The sequence below is a fragment of the Elgaria multicarinata genome, chromosome 4, assembly GCF_023053635.1.
Source record: "Elgaria multicarinata webbii isolate HBS135686 ecotype San Diego chromosome 4, rElgMul1.1.pri, whole genome shotgun sequence".
Taxonomy (NCBI): Eukaryota; Metazoa; Chordata; class Lepidosauria; order Squamata; family Anguidae; genus Elgaria; species Elgaria multicarinata.
This window is the reverse complement of record NC_086174.1, coordinates 106,033,618-106,056,437: the sequence shown is the minus strand read 5'-3', so window position 1 is coordinate 106,056,437 and position 22,820 is coordinate 106,033,618. Positions and strand designations below refer to the sequence as shown.

General features: G+C 38.5%; 1 protein-coding gene across 1 annotated transcript in view; it reads right to left on the bottom strand.

Moving 5' to 3' along the window:
• ME1 (malic enzyme 1) overlaps nt 1-22,820 on the bottom strand; it is a 126,943-nt gene that overhangs the window by 15,970 nt on the left and 88,153 nt on the right. Inside the window, exons 7-10 of the mRNA XM_063124914.1 lie at nt 13,722-13,831; nt 10,598-10,695; nt 7,790-7,903; nt 3,442-3,547 (exon numbers count right to left, since the gene is read on the bottom strand). Of these exons, the coding sequence (XP_062980984.1) occupies nt 3,442-3,547; nt 7,790-7,903; nt 10,598-10,695; nt 13,722-13,831 (428 nt within the window). The remainder of the gene's footprint in view (nt 1-3,441; nt 3,548-7,789; nt 7,904-10,597; nt 10,696-13,721; nt 13,832-22,820) is intronic.

Below are 22,820 nucleotides of genomic sequence, written 5' to 3'. Positions count from 1 at the left end.
CACATGCTGTCCCTGGTGGGGTATTGCTGATCATGGCACCCCACATGTTCCCAGGGATGTCCATTCCCTTGCCCCCACCCCGCGATTCAGCTGAAGATCGGCTTGCCTCTTCCATCCCCTCAGGCTTATCTCCAAATGGTTTGCTAGGGATGTGTCTCCCGTGGCTGGACATATAACATCAAACTGTGGGAGAAATCCATCTGCTGATAACAGGGCAGTGGGTGCAAGGATCCATCTGGTAGTTGTCAGGAGTAGGACAGAGTCTTGTGCATCCCCTCCCCATTCGCCAGAACAGAAGGGGAATCCTCTACTGCAGCAGGAGAGATGCTTGTGCATCTGATTCCCGTGCATCCCTCCTGCTGCAGCAAAGGATTCCCCTTCTGTTCTGATGAATGGGGAGGGGACACGCAAAGATCTGTCCTGCTTATGATCCTTGCACAGCTGCAGTCTGCCTCCTTCCCCCGGCAGTACCATGGCAACAGGGAAGGGGACAGCATTGAAAGTACACATCAGTGTTGAGCAATGTCATCCCTGCCAGGGGATCAGATAGCTTGGCGTCGATGCGTCCTTCACCAGTGGATGGATCTGGTCCCCTGACATGTGAGGAGACTTGCTTCTGCAGTGGGGATGGTGCATTTCTTCTGCAGAAGCAAGAGGCTTCAGAATGACCTCCTCGCATGTCAAGGCACCAGATCCATCCACTGGTGAAGGACACATGTGGTGACACACTGGTGAAGGACACTGAGCAACATCCCTGTCCCTGCGCAGCTGCCACAGTGAGAACTGGCAATCGCATCACCCCCCCAATGATGGGGAGATGGTGCGCCTGCCGTCGCTCTGGCAATGGCCAGGGCGCGTCTCCACATGCTGCGTCTCTCCTCCCCTTTCCTCCCCACCCCAAGGAATGGCGGCATGTCAATAAGGTAAGCAGGAACCAGTGCTGCCATTCAGTGGAGACGGTGGAGAGGTCTGTGGGAAGAGATGACTACTCCACCGACTGTGCATACTCTATTGCAAGGAGCACTATTTCCATTTCACTTGAGTACGGCACGCAAATAGTTATCCGTGGAATGGACTATTCACACTCCGTGGAAAAAAGTGTCATCCAAACACACCCACTGTGTTGCAAAGGAAGTATTCTGGGACATTCCTGGCATACAAAATGTAGAAAATTTGCTATGAAATTTTGGTTATTAAGAATATTAGCTGTTATCTCCAACACTGTGCAGAAATCTCAGAAGGCCTAAGAGCCCGTTCAGTCTTTTGATTTCCTTTGCCAGCACTCATTCCTTTGCCAGGAAGTGCTTAGAAATGAAAGACCAACAATCACACCAGTACAATTTCACAACATACGGCTTTACACAGACTTGCAGAAACATTGTATCAGTATTCCAACCAACTGCAATGACAACATGTTTGCAGTTGTGGTGTCCAAGGCTCTTTCAAAACATTTTATGTCAAACTATTTATACCAGATTTACATAAAGAAGTGAATTTATATGAAATAAAGGTCAGCCCAAAAAATAGATTGTCAGCACAAGCTTGGTGGTTCCACATAGACCTATCGTCCAATTGGAGTCCACCAGCGGAAGAGCCTTCAATGTGGTGGCTCCCATCCGGCGCCTCCTGAAAACGTAGTTGTTCCAGGAAGCCTTCTCTTAATGACCAGGCACAGATTATTTTGCACTCTGTAGTTTTAACGTGTTTTTATTCTGGTTTTATTCTTATTTTTATTTGTCCACCACTCCAAAATTCTGCATGGAGAGCAGTATATAAACATTGTAAATAAATAAACAAACATTTCTTACAATTGCATACATATTTGCTACAACAATCTCCTTATAGCTTCCACTTTTGTCATTTTTGTGAACTGCCCAGGGAGCTTCGGCTATTGGGCAGTATAAAAATGCAATAAATAAATAAATTGAAAAGACGAATCTTGGTTTCAATGGCTTAGCCATAGACAAAGGGCACAATCTATCAGTACTTCTCCTGCATAAGCTGCACTGAAATGCATAACTTTACAATTCCCTTGCCTTTCAATGAAAATGATGCAGGAGACCTTTCTAGTGGATTAAGTCTAGAATGAGAAACTTCAGGATCTGAAACGGTTGTAATTTTGATGCAAATTTGACATAAATTTTGCCACAAATTAAATTAAGATGTATTAAGTCTTATGAGCGGATGCTTTAGATTTAAAGAGCTGTAGACCCAGCCAAATTACCACCAGCTTGAACATGTAATCTTCCTTTATTTTTGTTTTTTTTACTCTGACGTCTTAGACCTCTCAAGGAATGTGCAGTTCAAAGGCTGGCTCCCAACTCTTTTAAAGGTGAATTGGTCTAAACAATAGGTATTGTCTCACTTGCTCTTAAGTTTTTATTGCTTATATGCTTTTATACAGTTAACGGTAAGAATGTCAAACGTTTCCAGCCAGATAGTAAAATAAATTAAAGGACATAATTTTATCTATGCTTTATGACTACTTTTATTGTCTTATTAAAATAATCATTTCTGTTCAAGGTCCAACAATAATAAGTCCTCTTCCTGAGCAGTGTCTAGCAAGTTTCCATATATGGCATTTGCTGAGGCTTGAGTTTAATGAAAACCTTGGGAAAAATCAGACAACTTAGTGATCCCAGCTATGCAAGGAGGTTTTAAAGAATTAATCATCCAAACAGGAAAAACAATATCAAATTTGGTCAATCTTTCTTGCTTACGCAGCACATACTGATACACAGGGTATCTAAAATAAAAGTTCTTTTCGTATTCCATACAGAATTGTTATACAGCAGCTTTCCCCAATGTGGTGCCCTCCAGATGTGTTGGGACTACAACTCCCATCATCTCCAACCTACATGGCCAGTGGCTGGAGGTAGTCCAACACATCTGAAGGGGACCACGTTGGGAAGGCTGCTATACAGCAAACAATGCAGAATAATCTCTTCTATGTTCTGTTCATTGCAGAACTGTACAACGAAGTACATGTAAATGTGTCTATTTTATTCTAAGTCCAATCAGGACAGAGCTTGAAATGGAAAGGGAGGATAAAGTTAGAACTTATCCCAATTATATTATGCCTAGTCAGCAAATTGGGAGGACAGAGATAAACCAAGAAGTAGCCAAGTGTACCCAAATTTATTACTTCTTCCTGATGTCATACGAACAAGACAGAACCATTTTATAACTGCTAACATAGCTTCCTGAGTTTTTTGTGAATCACGTTAGAGACATCAGAGATACTCAAATAGCCTATTTTTCTCAGAGATACTCACACAACCCATTTTTATACATTGCACACATATTCACAGTGTACACATCAATTAATAAAATGAAATGGCAAAACTTGGACATATGGTTAGATGACCAGGTAGATAGAAATGCAAACATAAAAACACACACTCAGAAATACAGACATAGGCAGATTGACATAGATGTTACCTATAAGAGCTGTGGGCCTTATTTTGTTAACAACGTCTTCTAAATTTGTCATCTCATCATGTTGATGGGCAAACCGTTGTTTCTCCAGTGTTAGTGAAGCACGACCCTAAGTAAAAGGAGTTAACTGATTAAAAATGCAGATTTGCCTTCATTCTGTGCTCTCTGTCCCAATGAAAAGACTCATTTTTCTTCAAGAACACATCTTATCTCTCTTACCAAAGTCAGTTAACTTGATTATATCTGCCACATGCCAAGCATATGGCAACCATTCTCTGGAAGTGCATTAGATTTCCTCCAATTACAGACAGAGACATTTTACTAAGCACTTCTGCCATCCTCTGGAAAGATAATTACTATTTTTGAGAGAGACCTGCCCCTACAAATTTCTGATAGACTTGTACACAGAGATGCTGGGGGCGGGGGTAGTCTTCTGTTCTTCATTTGGTGACAATCCATTTGAATTCCCCAAATATGAAGAGAGGGGGGCTTCACATTTTTAAGAAATCTTTTAACAAAAATACGTGTGCAAACCTGCCCTGAGACAGATTAACTTGTGTAACATGTGGTGATTTAACAAAATGGTCTTACATGGGTTATGAATGGGTATCTCTCTTTGTTCCCAATAGAAACTGCCATTTGTATTCCACTGATTAGTAAGTTAATCAGTTAAGTTAAGGGCAGGGTGGCACTTGACCTCCTGCTTCTGAAGGACCAGAAAGGTTTTTGCACCTCCCCATTAATTACGCACATCACTCACAAGAGATTTCTTTGTTCCTTTCAGAACCACTGAATAAAGAAAATAATATGGAATTCAGAGAGGCATGTAATACTGCAAAGATTTCCCTTCTATAAATAGGAGGTCTGGGGGGAGGGGAACATACTCAGAAAGAAGATGCAGAAATCTAATCATACCTTTTATTGGGTAAGAAGCACCCTCAGTATTTATTGAGCTACCACACACATTAGACTTTTCCACCTCAACAAATCCCATCTCCCTCTCAGAAAACAAAAAATTCTCTGTTTTCATCCTAGCTTGGTTATTTCTTTGCATTTTCCCCCAGAGATTGGAAACCAGCCAAGTTCCTTTGGATGATTGAGGAGGGCTCTGACTCACAGGGGTTACATGCACCACCTCAGGGCTGAAAGCTGTGGGAAACGGAATCTGCTTCAGCAGTGGTTGTAGTTGAGTGGGTGGAGAGAACTGGCATTCAGCACTCAAGAAAGGCCAGTTATGCCCTATGCTGCAAAGCAAAGATAACCACAAATCACTGTGGAAAGAGCATGATTTTCCGGCCACCATAAGTTTGGGCTCTCCATATTCACCCTAGCAAATATATATTGTCAGTGAGCGCTCATTTCTCAATTCTGAAGGGGACAAAGCCTCAGAAACGGCTCTTAAGAGCCACCATGATTAAAACTGAAGAAATAACCACAGAAATAATCACAGTCCAAGAAATATGCAAAGGTGTGTACAGTTGAAGGAAAATAAATTCAAATTCTTTGCATGCGTTTATTTTGAAGTTTTGTGGGGAAGGGTATGTGTGGGCAGATAAACTTCACTTTTCTCCGTTCAGCACAAGTATGTAGTATGTTATATGCACTGACATTGTGTAACTACACAATGAAATTCAGAGAACCAGGTATTTAAAAACAGTCCTCCTAACACACTTACATTTGTCAGTTTAAACAAACTATTAAAAGTACATAAGCTTTCCCAGGTTTGTGCTGTGGTGCAAATTACCTCATTGCATTTGTTCTCTTTCTCCCCTGGTCAGTAACCACAACAAGTCTTGGTATTTATATAATGGAAAGCAATATATTATCAGCAACAGTATGTGGTTCCAGGGAGACCACAAGACGTTGTGTAGGTCTGTCACGTGGCTGCAATAAATATGTTGCTATGCTATACGCTAAAGTATGCCAGCTTCTCTTGACTCACCCTTGATTTATAGGGAGATAGCTATCATTTATCCCCCCTCTTCTTTTCTAAAATTTCCTGTGGGGAGTGAATTATTGGATTTTAAAATGATGTCAATTTACTTATATGGGTAAATAAATTAAGCAATTTCTTTGGATTGCTACCACAAATCTATGCTGCTGTACTTGAACCTGTACTTGTATGCCACCCTGAGATCCTAATGATATAGGGAGGGATACAAATGTTTTAAATAAATTAATAAATAAACCTGGTTTTCTTTGTGGCCAGAATGGAAAATTCACACCCTCTCTAGACTTTTGGTCACTTTTTGGCATGTTCATGAAGACCAAATTTAGTGCAAAGTGATTAGGCTAATATCATTGCTATTTTTAAATATTCCAGCAGGTGTCACTGGAATTTTAAGTCTAAAGAAATAGAAAAAACATTTGCACAAGACAAAGCAGAATACCTCCGACAGTCTATGAATACATTACCTATTTATTTCAATGCAAAATATTTTAAATAAAAACTGCTAAAGCATTCTGACCATGTATATCCCCAGTATCTTTCTCTTTTAGGTTCAATCCACTTGTTCTCCCTTCATAACATTGCTAATTTTCACCATTTTCTAAATACCTTCATGCAAAGAAACTTGTGCGTGTTCTTTGTGATCACAGCATTACGCCCCTAAATGCTCACTGATTGACTGCTTAATGGTTTGGTTTAGATTCTTTCCAGGTTAACAGTGTTAAACTGACTGGATCCTCTCTTTTTCCATCCCCCCCTCCAAATTCATTGTAATTTGTTTAAATATACAGAGGATATTTTACATCTTGAGTAACACTGTTTTTCTCATTTCTCCATTACTGATTTCAACAACAGTAAACAGCAAAAAAAAAACAGCAGTAGCAGTGTGTAAAAATCATCAATAGGAATACTACTATTAATCGGGGGGGGGGGGCGTCATATCTGTGTGTGTAACCTGTAGGTGGTGTACACCTGTTCCCTGACTTACTTGTGAAATAAACAAATGGATGCCAAACCATAAAAAATGCACCCGGACTTGTTCGTTCTTTATATAGTCTGAGCTGGTGGGTTAGCATTTCTGCTACAGCAATGTGCCAAACCTTTTGGCACTAGGGGCAAAATCCAATGGGCCACTTATGCCCCCACTGATTGCCTTCTGCAAGTGGAAGGTCCCACCAATTCCGTTGTGCAAGTGGGACCCACTACTTAAGCAATGTGAATTTAGCTCTTCCTTGGAGGAGTCCTGAAACGAGCAGAAGTGCTCATTTCTGGAAGGAGGCAGCTCGGCAGAGCTCCCTTATGCAAGCCCTGCTGAACTGCCTCCTTCCAGAAATGAGAGCTTCACCTCATTCCAGGTTGCCCCAAAAGCACTAAGTCGCCATTGCACAAGTGGTGGGGGCTGCTTGCACAATGGAACTGGCAGGGTGTAAGACACACAACAAAGGCGTGTTGGATTCTTCTCCAGGTTTCCACAGAAATCTCTTCCAATAATCTTCCAATATCTCGCAAAGACCAATCGAGTTCCTTATGTTGCATTGCCCTATTTTTCCCCGTTTTGAAGTTGGGGACAACATTTGCCTGCCTCTTGACTTCCAAGAAAAGACTTCAATCACCCTGATATCTGTTGAAAATCAAGCTGTATTAAGAATTAGTGGAAAGGTTTAAGCCTCCCCTAGACGTGTGCAGTGGTCCCAATCTTGATTGGGGCCTTGTAAGCTTACTTCATGGTTTAAAAAAAAAAACCGGTGAGGATCACTGCGTATTTAACCAAGTGTCTAGTTCAGCCCTTATTCATAAATATATGGAAGAAATGAGGTAAGAACGACTGATGAAGTCTCTCATCAGCTTTGAATTTCTAACCACTGCTGATATCACAGCAAACCACAGCACGTAGGACATGGACTCCTTTGTATTGCTATGCAATAGAGTTATTTGAGGAAACACAGCTGAAATTTATGTAGAAGTCTGGCACACATAAAGGAAAATATCAGCAGGAAATAATCTTTTGTATCAGCATTTCTTTGCTCATTTTATAAATAACTTTATGTTCACTGTAAACACAAGGTGATTTACAGAGCTTAACACACTGACATGCAATGACATCTTTATGGAAGATAAAACAGAAAGTCAAACACCTCCCTTAGTCTTCATTTTTGATGACCTTCTAAAAAAAAGTTCAGATCATGCCAAAAGCACTAGGAGTGAATTTCTCCAAGAAGACCATCAAAGGACATTATGGGGATAATTATATTTCCAGACAACACTGACCCAATGGAGTATAAGGAGAAAGAGACCTAAGCACATCTAGATTGCAACCAATACAGTTTACTTCAACCAAAATTGCAGAGAATAAGTAGAATATCTTAAATGTATATTTATAGAATAAAGAAAAACCTGTATTACCTTTACAATTAACCCTTTGGAATCAACCATCCATATCTTTTTGATGGCTTCCTCTTTACATGTCCCTTCCTTTTCCATGGCCATAATAATTAGATTAGCTATTCCCAGAGCTGCCTTAACAAGAGAAGGAAGAATTAGTACATGACGTTAAAGAATACAACTCAAACTATATAGTTTAACTTTTTGGTGCCCATTAGCCACAATAACATGATTTGCAGGAATAAAGAAATGTAATTGTTATAGATTTTTCATAATGCAGTACTGAAAAGAACTACGGTACCACACATATTTGGCAGTGTTTGCGCATTGCACAAGCAATATTCCACCATATCACTGCAGCCCCTTTTCACTCATCCCAGCCTCAATATGTCACACTGTCACAGGGAGATCAAAGAGAGGGGGAAAGGAGAGGACCCTAAGACAACCTAACACAATACTAGTAGATTCTCTAGTGACTATGGCGAGCTTATTTGGTTAAGTTTTCCCCACTCTTCCATGAAGCCCTGCACTACTGAGATTGGAGGACAAGACAATTTAGAGACTTCAATACGACCAAATCTCACATATATATTTTTTCACAAGTACACTCTACTGAATTTACTGGGACTTATTTCTAGATGTATAATGCAGTCTTAGGAAATACGTTTTTTGCAAATTACACACAACTTTCACTATACATAACTTTTTAGCCATTGGCAACACTAATGGCTAAAAAAGCACCAGAAGATACAATCATGGATCTCCTATACATGATTAGGCCCTGAGTCCTTTACTGGAGCCAGGTTCATGTCTCATATGGTCTCCTATCGGACAGTTTAATAATAATTCAATCATTATCATAATTAACACTTACCATATAGTCCTTTTTAGAATATTCAAAATATCTCAGAATATTTACATCTCTCTAAGGGCATTGGTATTACAGCAGTGCAATATCTAGAAGCCACATACAGACACATAGGCTTAAATCTGAGTGGTAATAGTGCTTCTGCTTGTTCTTCTCCTCTTGTAGCCCCTCACATACCCACCAAGTTTTGGGGGGTGCATGGGGAGTTGTAGAGGGAGGCAAAAACCATTCCACAAGTGATTTCTGTTCAGCTGGAAGATAGCCACTGTACAACCCCATATGAAACTGACTTTGTACAAACATGATGTACAATTTAGCCTCAATATTTTCCTCACGGAAAAACTTGCAGGCCAAACCACATGAGACTCCTTTGGACCCAGATAAAATGTACCCAACACCACCATGCAAGATTCAACCAAAACTACTTGCTTGCCTGCAGCTACTGATAGTCCTTTCAAAGGAATATGGAATGTTTCACTACAAATCACCAATAATACAAAAAAACAAAAAAAAACCATACAGTATGAAATATTCCAGATTTGCTTAGTTTTGTGACAACATATTGCAATCTTTCTGAGTCTGTGTCCTGAGAATAAAGCATCTCTCAGAGACACACTAGAAAGTGATTGTGGAAGAAAGATATTTCTTCAAACAGATATTCTGGAACAACTGTGTCATGGCTCCCAATAGACTTCCTTCCCTGAAATCCTAAACAGATGATATGAAATGTAAATAGCAGGTTCCCCACCCAAAAAAGTCCAAGGGATGAATACAACATTAAAGAGTACAACTGAAGTAGACATAAACAAACTTTGAGAACTCTATCGAGCCATAAAAGGTCTCTGTCTATTCACTGATAAAAGTGGCATATGTATATACATTTAATAGTATGGTTCAAAGGAAGAAAGTCATCTAGTTTCATCTCTCATACACTTATAATGTATAACAAAAACCCTCAGTTGGGGGAAAGGTAAAGCAGAACAAAGTTCTTCAGATGATGCTAATATGAAGAAGGGTCCAACAAGTCTGTTTATAAGCAGGTAGAGGGATCCAGGATTGCATTGAAAATGACAGGATTAGACTCTCAAAGCCACCACTGAATCCATCAATGTCATGACATGGGCACTATTAACTTTCATAAAAAGGAGAAGCAGAAGCAAATATATAATTCTTATGGCTGGTGTGGCAGTAAAGTAATTTAGCTCCAATGGCATGATAACATAAGCATGATCCATTTGCAACACCTACATGTGGAAGATTTATAAAGCCTATGCATATAAACTATAACTTTCAAGGGAAGGCTGAATGGCAATAGGAAAAGCATGCACAGACCTCCCATTCCTACTAATATCCTGTCTGCTACCAGGTCCTATGTACACAGATAAGTGGTGAGAGGGGGAGAAGAGGAACAGAGTTCTAAAGAGCCATAACAGAACGAAATCCTCAGCATATAAGAAGTGCACCTGGGATTTGAGCAGATAGCGTGCCATATGTGTAACAAGGTTTTTCAGTGTTCCCAATCTCTATAAAGAAAGCGTTGTATTACCAATTACTATACCTCACAAAAAAGGTGTGTTTTTTTTTAAATTGATCTTCATTTAGATAAATACATCACTATGAGCCCTTTAAGTCCACAGCCCAAAATATAATGAAGGGTGGAGCAGTTAATCTGTAACAAGGAAATAAGTTGACTAAATAGTGTTTCATGTACTGGCGAGACATATTCTTCGTTCATCTTGCCTTCCTAGATCTCAAGGTGGCAGACATAGGGTTCCCGGGCCGGGCCCCATCCAGGCACTGCCCAGACTCAGACTTATTTAACTTCAGAAAGGTTGCTATATCAGATGCTTCCAGTCTTGGTAAGGCAATTTAATGAAGACATATGCAACTTTACACACACACACACACACACACACACTAAGAAAAGGAAGGAAAATAACTGAGCGATTTCAGTGTTATACCTCTCCTGCTCCTTGGAATAGTATTGTGTGATCTGACAGTTTGCTGTCAGTGATCCGGAGAGCAGCAAGAAGACCAGCAACAGCCACAGATGCTGTTCCTGAAATATAAAAAATGAAGTTTTTACTAGACCTGAAATTAACCTATGTTATCACTGGCGACGAGCAATAACTTTAAAAACAACAACCTGTCCCTGGTGGCTCTATTCTCTTCTGCTATTAACTGCAGCATTCAATCACTCAACCTGCACTATTCTTTTAAAAGTCAAAATGCAGTAAGGTTTCACATTTGTTTAAATATATTACTTCAATGCAGTAACAATCTGCTAATCATATGTTATACATCCGTTTAAAAACACATTTTAGCAGCTTTTAAAATCAGTTTCCTTGGCGCATAATGCCTGTGGAAGTTGCCTTACATAGGCTACAGAATTATTGTAATGGCACTGAATGGCAGAATTATTGCAATGGATTTGAGCCTGCTGTGCAGAAAAAAGTTACACAGGTGAGCATAATGGAATATAAAGTGTGCTAGAGGGTACATCTACTGGAAATATATCTGGAAAGTTACCATATACAATAAATGGTTCCAGTATGGCCAAGCCCTTAAAACAACAGCAATTCCATTATGAAACAGTATTTTATTGTTAAAACAATGGGAAAAACACACTGTTTTGATCACACTGTTTTGGTAAGAATTAAGGATTAAGAAACTGGCAGCAGAATGCAAATGCTTTTAAACTAAGTTCTAACCCAAAGAAAATGTCAAACGATAGGTATATTTTGATCAATACATTACTGGTTACATATTATTCCCACAAGGCTGTCGTCCACATCAAAAGATCAAATAAAATAAAATATTATTTAATATGTCCATAAAAAGGGGCTATGCAACTAAGCACTGTTTAAGAGAAAGAATTCTATAAACCACATGCCAGGAAGAAATGAGACTTATGGCCCCAATCCTCATTCTTTTCATACTGGAGAACAGGACAAGAAAAGGAGGTGACAAAGGTGGTAACAAGGCTATCCAAAAGGCAATTGATGATATGCAAATTTCTGTCCCCATATGGAAAGGGCTGCTGTGACCAATTTGCCATACATTTTGTAGATAAAATCGCACACAGCCGTGCCGACTTAGACGCCATAGCTTTGACAGAATCTAATATGGTTGGAGCTAGAGTACAGTCTAGTCATGTTGTTATGGATACATTTCAATTTGTATAGCCTGAGCACATAGACAATTGCTTGGATGTTTTGAGGCCTTGAACCTTGCCCATCCAGGCTATTGAAATCTGCTAGAGCATAGACTGGAGATATGGACCTTGGACATGGTTAATACCTCTTTGAGTGATTGGATGGTCTCCACTGCCTTGAAAGAGGCAGTGGTGAGGTTTTTATTAAAGAAACCAATTTAGATCCAATGCTGTGGGAGAATTACCACTTAATGATTAATCTTACTTTATTTATTTATTTATTTATTTATTTATTGAATTAAAGCATTTGTATCCCATCCTATATCTTTTGGATCTCAGGGCGGCAAATTCTTGGATTATTTATTTATTTATTTACTACGTTTTTATACGGCCCAATAGCCGGAGCTCTCTGGGCGGTTCACATTATAGCATGTAATAGCTTCCCAGCTGAAGACTGTGTTGGATAATGCTGATTATTTAGATCCATTCCAATCTCATTTTTGAAGCATTTCTGAGATGGAAACAGCTTTGGTTGGCCTGGTGAATTAGTTATTTACTGGGGAATGCATGATGGGAGTCCTGTTGGCTCTCTTGGATCTCTCAGTGGCTTTCGATACCATGGTATCGACCACAGTATCCTTCTGAAGTATCTATTCCAGAAGGTATCCACGGTATCCTTCTGTGAGGCATGATATTATGGTGGGTTCAATCCTTCCTGGAGGATTAATCCCAGAAAGTCAGTTGATATTGTCAGAATCAGAGTTTAAACTATTGTTTGCTTTTATTTTATCCACCGATTTTAGTTTAGTTACATCAGAATCAGAGTTAAAACTCCCCTCCCCACAATCCTAATGAAAATCCCCCCATGCTTATCACTATACATTTAGAGTCATGTGCAATCTAAACTTTATCAACCTATTTATTCTGATGTAACTAAACTAAAATCAGTGAATGAAGTAAAAATAAATAATGGTTTGTCAATGTCTAATGGGATTGAATTATTATTGTCTTATGATTTATACAGTCATCTAGCTGGTAGAGGAAGCTTCATTTTAAGTCACTGGGCCTCTTCAGATGATACACTAAGCCATAGTTAGGTCACTAACCCTTTTGCAGCAAATAGTTAGTGAGCAGATTTAAAACATGGTAATGCAGCCTCCATGGTTAGGAATGGTTCACACAACACACTAAGCCATAATGTTTCGCTCAAAATGCTTAACCACCATGGCTTAGCGTGTTGTGTGAACAGGGTCAGCTACATTTGTCTTTCAAAGCATGCAGACAGTAAAACTACCATGATGTAGTCTTACCATCTGCATGCTTTGAAAGACAGATATAAATAGTGAAAATTAGCTATGAGACCAGAGCCTGAGTCTGGGAATTTAATTAGCAGGCAACCCAAATAATTTAATATTTGCAATAAAAAAATTACTAGGATACCAAAATCCAGATGATTTAATTCGATTTCTATTAATAGCATATAATTTACATTAGCAGAATAAACACCTCTCATTTTGTTTTCAAATTAATTCTTGACAGATAAGAACTTGCAGTTCTCTCATGCAAATAAACATTGCTAATCATTTTAAATAAAACTAGACAAATTCAGAACAAAGAGTTTCACACAGGAATGGCTTAAAATGTTGAAACCCAAAAGTAACATAGAACTACTAGACAAATCCTAAGGCTTGCTGTACCAGCATATATAGAATAAAACATAAAGCAAACCCCCACAAAATTACACTGACACCACAGTGACATTACACAAGCATCATAATTAAACCAAACCAATAAAGGCTTTCTGGATATAACCCCTGATATTATGTCAAGCTTCAAGCCATATTGGTTAGTGTGTGTGTGTAGTCTTTATATGCAAAATCATTGTTGACAGTTTCTTCTCTCTAAACAGCATAGTAGGTATATTTCATTACCTTGTATGTCATCATTGAAAGTGCAGTACAGATTGCGATACTTATTCAGGAGACGGAATGCATTTATGTTAGCAAAATCCTCAAACTGAATGAGGCAGTTTCTGCCATACCTAGGGGTACAAAACGTCATAAACTTAAAATAGAAAAAATGACATTAAACTACATTAATTACATAACATGATGGTCATCTGTCATATCTTTTCATTTACATGTTGGTACAAATGTTTCTTGTTCACTTTCAGGCAGTACAGCAACATTTCCTGCTGAATTAGATGGTATAGTAGCTAAGAAGATGAATCAGCTGGTTGAAATTATTAGCTAAGGGGAAAGATAGTACAAAAACAACAAGAACAAGGACATCAACTTAAAATCAAAGCAGTGATATGCTTTTAACTGAAATGATATGGGCAGTTCAGTGTTCTATCATAAAAGCACTTAGTCGAATGACATTATGCTTAGTAAAAAGCCTAGGAGAAACAGTTCACACCGTGAACCAAAATCACTCCAGTAATTCACATGAACATTTGTGAAACAAAGGGGACAAGGCTGGCTAATGCTAGAACTGTAGAATGTGAGATTAATGGGAAAGATGCCTTGGTGTTAAACAAGCATATGATATACAGCAGATGAATTAGATGGCCTTAATTCAGCAAGGAACTATCTAAACATGGGAACTGTTTTTTGGGCATGGATTTCCCCTTTTGCATGCACAAAAGTTTTTAAGAATGCAAAATTCTTTGCATCCATCAGCCACAAAGAGGTATCCTTGGTACAGCAAGCAACTGTAGAACTTCTGCTATGTTCCAAAACACATCATGTTTATTTCACTTTCCAATAAAGAAGTGAAAACCCAGTCCAAGCACCCTCTTTCCCACCTGTTTGCCTAGGTAATAGTTGTGCATCTATGGACTGAGGCAAATGTTTATATGAATGATTTTAGAAAAAGCTAGGTGAAATTAAATGGATCAGAAAAGTTATCAAGTTTCAGAATTGTAATAGTTATTGCCACAAATATTCACAAGGTTAAAAAAAAGTTAAGAAAAGTTAGTACATTTAATTGGATCAAGAAAATACTCATCAGACAGCATGATCTTTTCATGCTTCAGGGCACAAAGCAATTTTTCTTGAAGTGATTAAGGAGAAATTTCCTATATGAAATGGCTTTTAAAAACACTATCTTTTAAAGATTCTTATGCCTTCTTGCAGAAAGAATCTGGTAACTTCTCCTATGATAAACAGGATGCAGTCACTGAGAGACCATTGGTTTAATTCACTCCCTGCAGGCAGACCTATTAGAAAATCACTGCTAATACTAATTTTTACTGATTCTACTGATTGGATTAAACGAATAATGAATTGTTCTTGCTAATCGTTTACATGGAGTTTTGTTTTTACTCTGTAGGAACAGACTAGGTCAGTCTTATTCCAACCATATAGATGAAGAATCAAAGCTGAGAGACTGAGAGTGTCTTTACATTATGGGGAAATTGCATTGCCTACCCAGGACATTGATGTTTCTTGCTTTTTGGAGAGGGGCAACCACATGGTTTGAATTGAATACTTTCCCTCTAAGCATGCTCCATTCACTTCCATTGAGACAGCGCCATCTGGTGACAGAAGATCCCTCTTTTTTTCAGATGTTACCACTTTAAAAGTGTTTCTTTTCATGACAGAATTTCCAATGAGTGCCATGGGAGACATCCTGGTCGTTCACCACGTTGTGTAAAGGACTTGCAAAGTTTTGCAAGTGACCAATCACGAGCATGCAATAAATCACTCATTTAGATGAGCCCTGAAGCCAATTACTTCAAGAACACCTCTGCAAGAATTAAGCATGAACATTTGCATACTCCCACCATGCATGCATCATAATGTGTAAGGTTTTCTCCCTCTCTCCTGTCTTTTCACTGGCAGGCAAAGACCTCTGGTGTGTAAGCAGGTCTGTTGTTGAGTTGTATTTCTACTCTGTACTGTTGCATGTTAATTGTGTTTTAATGCATTTGTTTTATTATTTTTGGTCAAGTTTTATTTGTCATTGCAGGGTACAAATCAACTAAAAAATAATGTCATAATACGCACTGGCAACCCTACCTCCTCAAAAAAAAAAAGGGTATCCAGAGTGGGTATCCAGAATGGGTATCTGGATTACCCGTCTATAGCTATGTAAGTCTGTGTAGCACAAAGACTTAAAGGTTTCATGACAAACTAAAGACTAAGCAGTTGAGCGTGCCATAAACTTCCCATAGGCAAGAGGACTTCTCTTTCAAAAGCATATATTTTAGCATATCACCAAAATATAGATGTATGCATCTTGACTATGCTTTTGTAGCTATGGTACCTAGCATCCACAAATTCAAAAAAATACACTGCTTTAGACATGGTGTGTGCACATCCAAAGCTTCCCTTTCATTGATTTACTAGCCAATGGTAGCTCCTGAGATTCTATAAAGAATTAGGAATATACAGCTGCCTGATAACAGAGAGCAAATTTTAGAATTCTTGGTGTGGAATGCCAGACACAATTTAATGTCATGAATCCAATGTCAACATTCTAATTTTCTTTTTTAAAGGAATATTCCATACTTTCATTTCCAGATGTTTTCTAACTCTCTGCTACCCCTTTCATATCCTGCTAAATCTGAGACAGCTAAGAGAAATGCTATTAATTATGTAACAGCACTCTTTCTGTAACCCCTTACCCAATATATACTTGGCTGACTAGTAACTGTAATCCTTGAGATAGATTTAGCCCTGAGATTATATTTGACTAAATTCAGTTAAACTAAATAGAGAAAGCAGACTTGATCTAAGTGTGATATTTTTTAAAAAGGAATCACTTAAGAATTATAACATTATGATGACAGCATTTCTATGCAGCGTGCTCAATTAGAAATTTTGCTGTTCTCTAATAATGGGGACAGACGGTTAAAAGACAAAGCTGTCAATAATTTTGAACATGCTGTCATAAAATTACTCTTTAAATTCAATGATTTGAATAAAAATTACTAATAGAAATGAGCACTGATATGGATTTAAGAGAGTTATTGCCCAAATCAAGCTCTTCAAAAGACCATCGGGCATGAATAATGTCCACCAATGCAAGCTATTAATACTTTTTATATATGTCTATGTAGTAAATATAGATATATGAACCAGTAAGATTTAGTGGACAGAATATTGACTTGGATAGGGAAGACTTACAATACAATTCTATATATGTTTACTCCAAAATAAATTCCTGGAGGCAAAGGCTATCAATGGCTACTAGCCCTGATGGTTGGGTGCTATCTCCAGTATTCGAGGCAGCAAGCCTGTGTGCACCAGTTGCTGGGGAACATGCTTGGGAGGGTGCTGTTGCACCATGTCCTGCCTTGTTGGTCCCTGGCCGATGGCTGGTTGGCCACTGTGTGAACAGAGTGCTGGACTAGATGGACCCTTGGTCTGATCCAGCACGGCACTTCTTATGTTCTTAAAATAAGTCCCATTGAGTTCACTGGGGCTTGCTCCCAGGTAAGCAGGTATAGGATTGTAGCCTTAAGAATGTAAAAAGAGCCCTACTGAATCAGACCAAGAGTCCATCTCTTCCAGCATTCTGTTCCCACAGTGGCCAACTAGCTGCCTGTGGGAAGCCCACAAGCAGGACACAAGAGCAATAACACCATTCTGCTCATGTTTCCCTGCACTTGGTATAGAGAGACATACTTGGTTCAAATTACCATTCTGTCATGGATAGATCACTGTTTCTCATTCTAATCTACTTCACAGATAGCCATGGACATAAAATGGGAAAATAATGTTTATCAATACATTTCTATTTATTCATGGTAATTGTTACAGGCTGTGTTCGAACAACGCAATAGTCAATGGTGGGTTACCAGTCAACTCCACGGTTGATTATCGAGGGGGTCCTCCCCACACGACATGACTATAATCAACTGTGCTGTGGATTAAGGCCAGCGTCGACTGTTAGTCAACAGTGTGTTTGATTGCCACATCCCCCACCTTTTCTCCCCCCTCAATCCTCCCACTGGTATCCCATCAGCCATTGTGAGTTCTGCTCATTGGACTAGCGCAGCAGCTGCCACTTTGTTCACTCTTGCCAAGGGATTCCTGCACTGAACAGGGGGTTGGACTCGATAGCCTTATAGGCCTCTTCCAACTCAACTATTCTATGATTCAATGAAAATAACCAACTGTGTGCAACGAAATAGTCAACGGTGCCCAACACATGACATGCTAATCAACAGTTGTTCAAATAATCAACTCTACATAGCGTTGCTTATTTGCATTGCTTATTTTGGCCAAATAACCAATCATGGTGTGAAAGAGACCCAACAGATGACAAAATAACCAACCATTGACTATTTAACCCACCGCTGACAATTAACCCACTGTTGGCTATCGTGTCATTGGAACCCGTTCTTAATATCAATGAGCGTTTTTATCTTTACTTTGGTTACAATAAGTTATAAAGGTATTTATAAACATTAAAAACAAATAAATAACAGTATTATATATGCCAACCTGAATAACTTGGAAGAGTTCCAAAGAATATGATAAATAAATGCACACTATTTATTATCATTAGTTTTATGTGCAACCACCACCACACACAGGGAGAAAGATAGATGGTATAATCATCAGATCCATATATTCCTGTACATTCACCCACACCTTCCTATATCAAATAACACTGTACAGATGATTTGGGGAACAGGACAATCTCATTAGCTCTACACACCGGTAGGTCTTATAGCAGTTAATAAACTTTGCACAATATCAGCATTCAGTATACTGAGTTTAAAGGCTTCAATCTACTAATGGTTTGGGTACTTCTCCTATGGATCTAACATGGCAACCAGAAGTACTCTTTAATTAATAAAGCACAACACAACCTTAAATCTTTTAAGCAATCTAGTTTTGCTTCAGTAGAAATACATGAGCGATAATGTAGAGCTTCAATAAATATCTATACAAGACAGGGCTCAAATTTATAATTGAAACGGGGCTTGAACAAAATCTTCACGTGGCTCTTTGTCAGGCCATTTCAGCAACTCAGAATAAAATATTCTCATTTTCTATTTTTGGATGCTTTTGAACAACTACTAAATAAAATTGTACCACCAGATAATGAAGTTAACATGAAGCTTGGAGTGGCACACCTGCATTTTCCAACACCTACTCACACTATAATGAAGGGATGGAAAGATCTCGGGTGGCCACAACTGATAGGTTTCACATTGATTATTAAACATTCACAGCAGAATGGCTCTTTGAAGTGTCGAATGAAAAAAGTTAGAAGTATTCCAAGAATATGTACACTGTAATTTTACTAATATTTGAGGGTCTTGTGGAAGGGGGGATCCTGCATAATCATTTTTAAAAGCTATCTGGGATAGTAATGTGATGCTTAGTAAAGTATAGTGTTAGACTACTAATTGTGAGTTATTCCTTGAAATAAAAATCTGGGAGTTCTTAGAGAAATTATTGAAGGCATAAATATTTGTAGTACTTCCATCTTAGTTTCTGATTTTGTTATACTGTGTGGTTCTGGACTAATCAAAGCCCAATCCTATGCATGGTTACTCAAAAGTAAGTCCCACTACACTCAATACCTCTTGCTCCCATGTAAGTGTGCATAAGATTGTGGCCTCAAAGTACCTTCCTGGTACTCAGATTTCCCATGGGTAGAATGGGGTGATGTATTCCCTTACAATGCCATAAATGGTGACTAGTTTTACAGAGCATGAATGCAAACATTTCTCTGAGCTTCTTCAAATCAAAAGGTTTTAAAGATCTTCAGCTTGAACTTTTGTGTCCTGTTTATCTCTAACTATGGATATGATGTTTCAAAGAATGTAAAACAGTATTAAAAATATCATGGTTGGAGCAGGGAAGACGTTCCCCAATACACAGTACCATCTTTAGGATTTTAGGTATGCAAGGAAAAACTGAAATACACTCTCCTCTTCAAAGTAAATATTGATGTATCTATCCCAGGCAGCACTTCCTTAGTAATTTTATCAAGGCCTGTGTCTTGTTAGGCTAAAATGGGTCCCCCATTGTATTTTTTTGTAGACTGCCAAAGACCCACTCTGCTCCCAAGGCACACAGCTGATCTTCCCTCTAACAACAAGCCTTTTCCACTAGACCAGCTTCCACAACCTGGCGCCCTCCAGATGTATTGGAATGCAACTCCCATAACATCGGCTGAAATTACAGCCCCAATTTGGAGGATGCCCAGGTGGCAAAGGCTGCATTAGATTCACAGCAAGTTCTAAGCTCTCTCCAGTCATCATACCATCCCATTTCCTCTGTTTCTTCTAAGCAGAACTTGGACAGTCTGCAACAGCTTTCCTCTACAGAGTGCTGCTGTAGGCAGATATCAATTATAGGATTGCTGCCTCCCCAGAGCCTGGAAACAATGTGAGTCAGAGAACATCTGGATTCCCTGATCCCACCCCCCACTGCTTCTTAGTCATAATTGTTGCCCACTTTCCCATCTGGTGTTGTGATCTCCTTAGACCTCTTGGTGTATTAGACATTCCCATCCTTTCTCTCTTGAACATATGTAGCTGCTTTATGCCAGGTCAGACCATTGATGGATCAAGCCCAGTACAAGACTGGCAGAAGCTCTCAAAGGTCTCATGCAGAGACCTTTCCCAGTTTTATTCATATTTATGATATAGCAACACCCAATTACATGGCTCTTTGCTACCTATGACCCTTTTAACAAGAGATGTCACAGCAGATTTTTCTTTCTCCGTACAAAGCATGTTTGCTATCAGCGAGCTATACCCCTCCCCCTTTTCATCATTTTATGCCATGATATAACTTTTTTTTTACTTCTGCTTGTGCAAGGAGTCCTCAGTTTTCACCAACTCCCATCTTGCCATCTTCCAGGAGGTCTCCTTACTCTTAGAATGAGTTTTTAAAGTCCAGAAGTTTTTTCAACAGCAGGAAGTTAGAAGAAGTCCTGTTACACGAGTGGAACTGTTTTCGTACTTCTCTAGATCCAAGCAAATATGTACCTTGTGGGGGTATGTGTGTCAAAATTAAGATATTTTCACTACAGAGATTTGACACTTTATACTTCTTACTCAGTACATAAAACCTATTTTACTCACTACTGTAGCATAGTCACACATGTGACAAAATAAAAGATGTGGGATTTCTTCTCACACCATTATAACCATCTGTAAGAAGGGGTTGGGGAGGGAGATTCAATTTTCTGTGGCATCCTGGAATATAGGAATGATTTGATAATGAAAACTGAATTTAATGGTATTTCTTTTGTCATCTATACTCTGAGATACCATTATTTGCATAATTATATTTTTTTATCCCCTTCCTTCTTCAGTTCCTTTTGTTTCTTTCTTCATCTTTTTGGTAAGCTATTTGGCAAAGGCATTTTAAATCTCACGTTAATATTTGTAGTAAACATTGTGACACTATAATAATAACAATATTAATAATAATCACATTCTTTTATCACAATGCAGTTCGTGGTTGTGATGCTCAAAGCCAGCAACACTGAAGTCAATTTTGGCTTAAGGAACAGATTTAAATATGCACCATATGTTCTTTATAAATAATGGGATTTTCAGAAAATAAGATTTTAACTGGGGGAAGCATGGTTTTAAGATTTCCGGGCCAGAAGCACTTGCAATTAGCTTACTATCTCTTGAGCAAAGTAAGAGCTTAACAGCAAGATATAAACATGATCTATTTATTAAAATAAAATAAGTAGTCTAGATTTCTGGGATTGAATACATTCTCTAAGACTCCCCTCACCCTCCTGTTATGACTTGGCAGAGGTCACATGCATCAATTCCCCCTGCAATGTCAATGGAAATTAAAGATGGTAGATGCCTTCCTCAGCTGGATTCTAAAAGTTGTTATTGTTAAGTTTTACAGTATTACCATATTGATTTTTTAAACATCCTATGCTAAATTTTAAATTATCTCAACTGTGAATGAACTGCAGTCAAGCTTTTTTTTTAAAAAAAAAATACCCAATAACTATCACACTGTCATATGGATATTGATGTTAATAAAGAAACCGCTTTCAAACAGAGAAAGTTGTATTGTCCCCGGAAGTGATAAACATCTGTTCTGCAGGCGGTGAACACCACTTGAGGAACAGAATCAGTCAGGCTGGCTGCACATAGGCAGTCACCATTGGATTCTGCCTGCTTTTTAATGACCATTTTGATATGGATTCTACAATCATATAAAACTTTGGAAAAGACAAATTCTTTTTTTTTTTTTTTGGTTAACATGGCTGAAATGATGATTTAAGAATCGTGTTTCATGTTTGCTACTATTAATATTGTCCTTATTTGGAACTGAAGCCCCTCACACTCTTGCATTATTTTTAAAGGTAAAATAGGCCTGTGATAAAGTTATTATTGTTAAGATAAACGGCCATCCTTATTTTGAAAAACATTGAAAAACTTATGACTAATCATTTCTTATGAACGTAAGCCCTGGAGACTATATACTTGAGAAATAAGTTTCTCAAGTATATATTTCTGGATCTGGGCCAAACATATCTACATCTTGTACGAAGACTGAATGTTAAGATTGTTTTTAAAAAGTGTGGATTAGTAAATCAAGATCTATTTCCATATGCTTTTGATACATGAAATATTTCTTATATGTTGTCATAGATAGTTCCGTGTTTAAGCAAAATTTGTTACACTCAAGAGAAGAAGAAAAAACATAACTCAGGTACTTCTCCCAAGCAGAAGAGTGCACGTATTAGCTTCAGAACAGGGCAATGTTCTGAAGCTAATAAGTGGAAAGGCAAATGTATGGGTAGGACTAATTGTCCCTGTGGGATGGAAGTCACGACATCCTTCCTTTTCTTTCAACAATCTCAGACTACCTCTGATTCCAGGTTAGAACTACAAACACTCTTTGGTTGCCAGGTACAAGGAAAGCAGAGGTGATTACTTAAGGGAACTCTGTCGGACAGATTCAGAACAGAAAAGTTTGAATGGTCAAATTAGATGTGACTGCTCTATTCACATATATTTATTTATTTATTAATTCAATTTATATCCCGCCAAGGTTGGTGGGTGGGCTAGTTTTTAC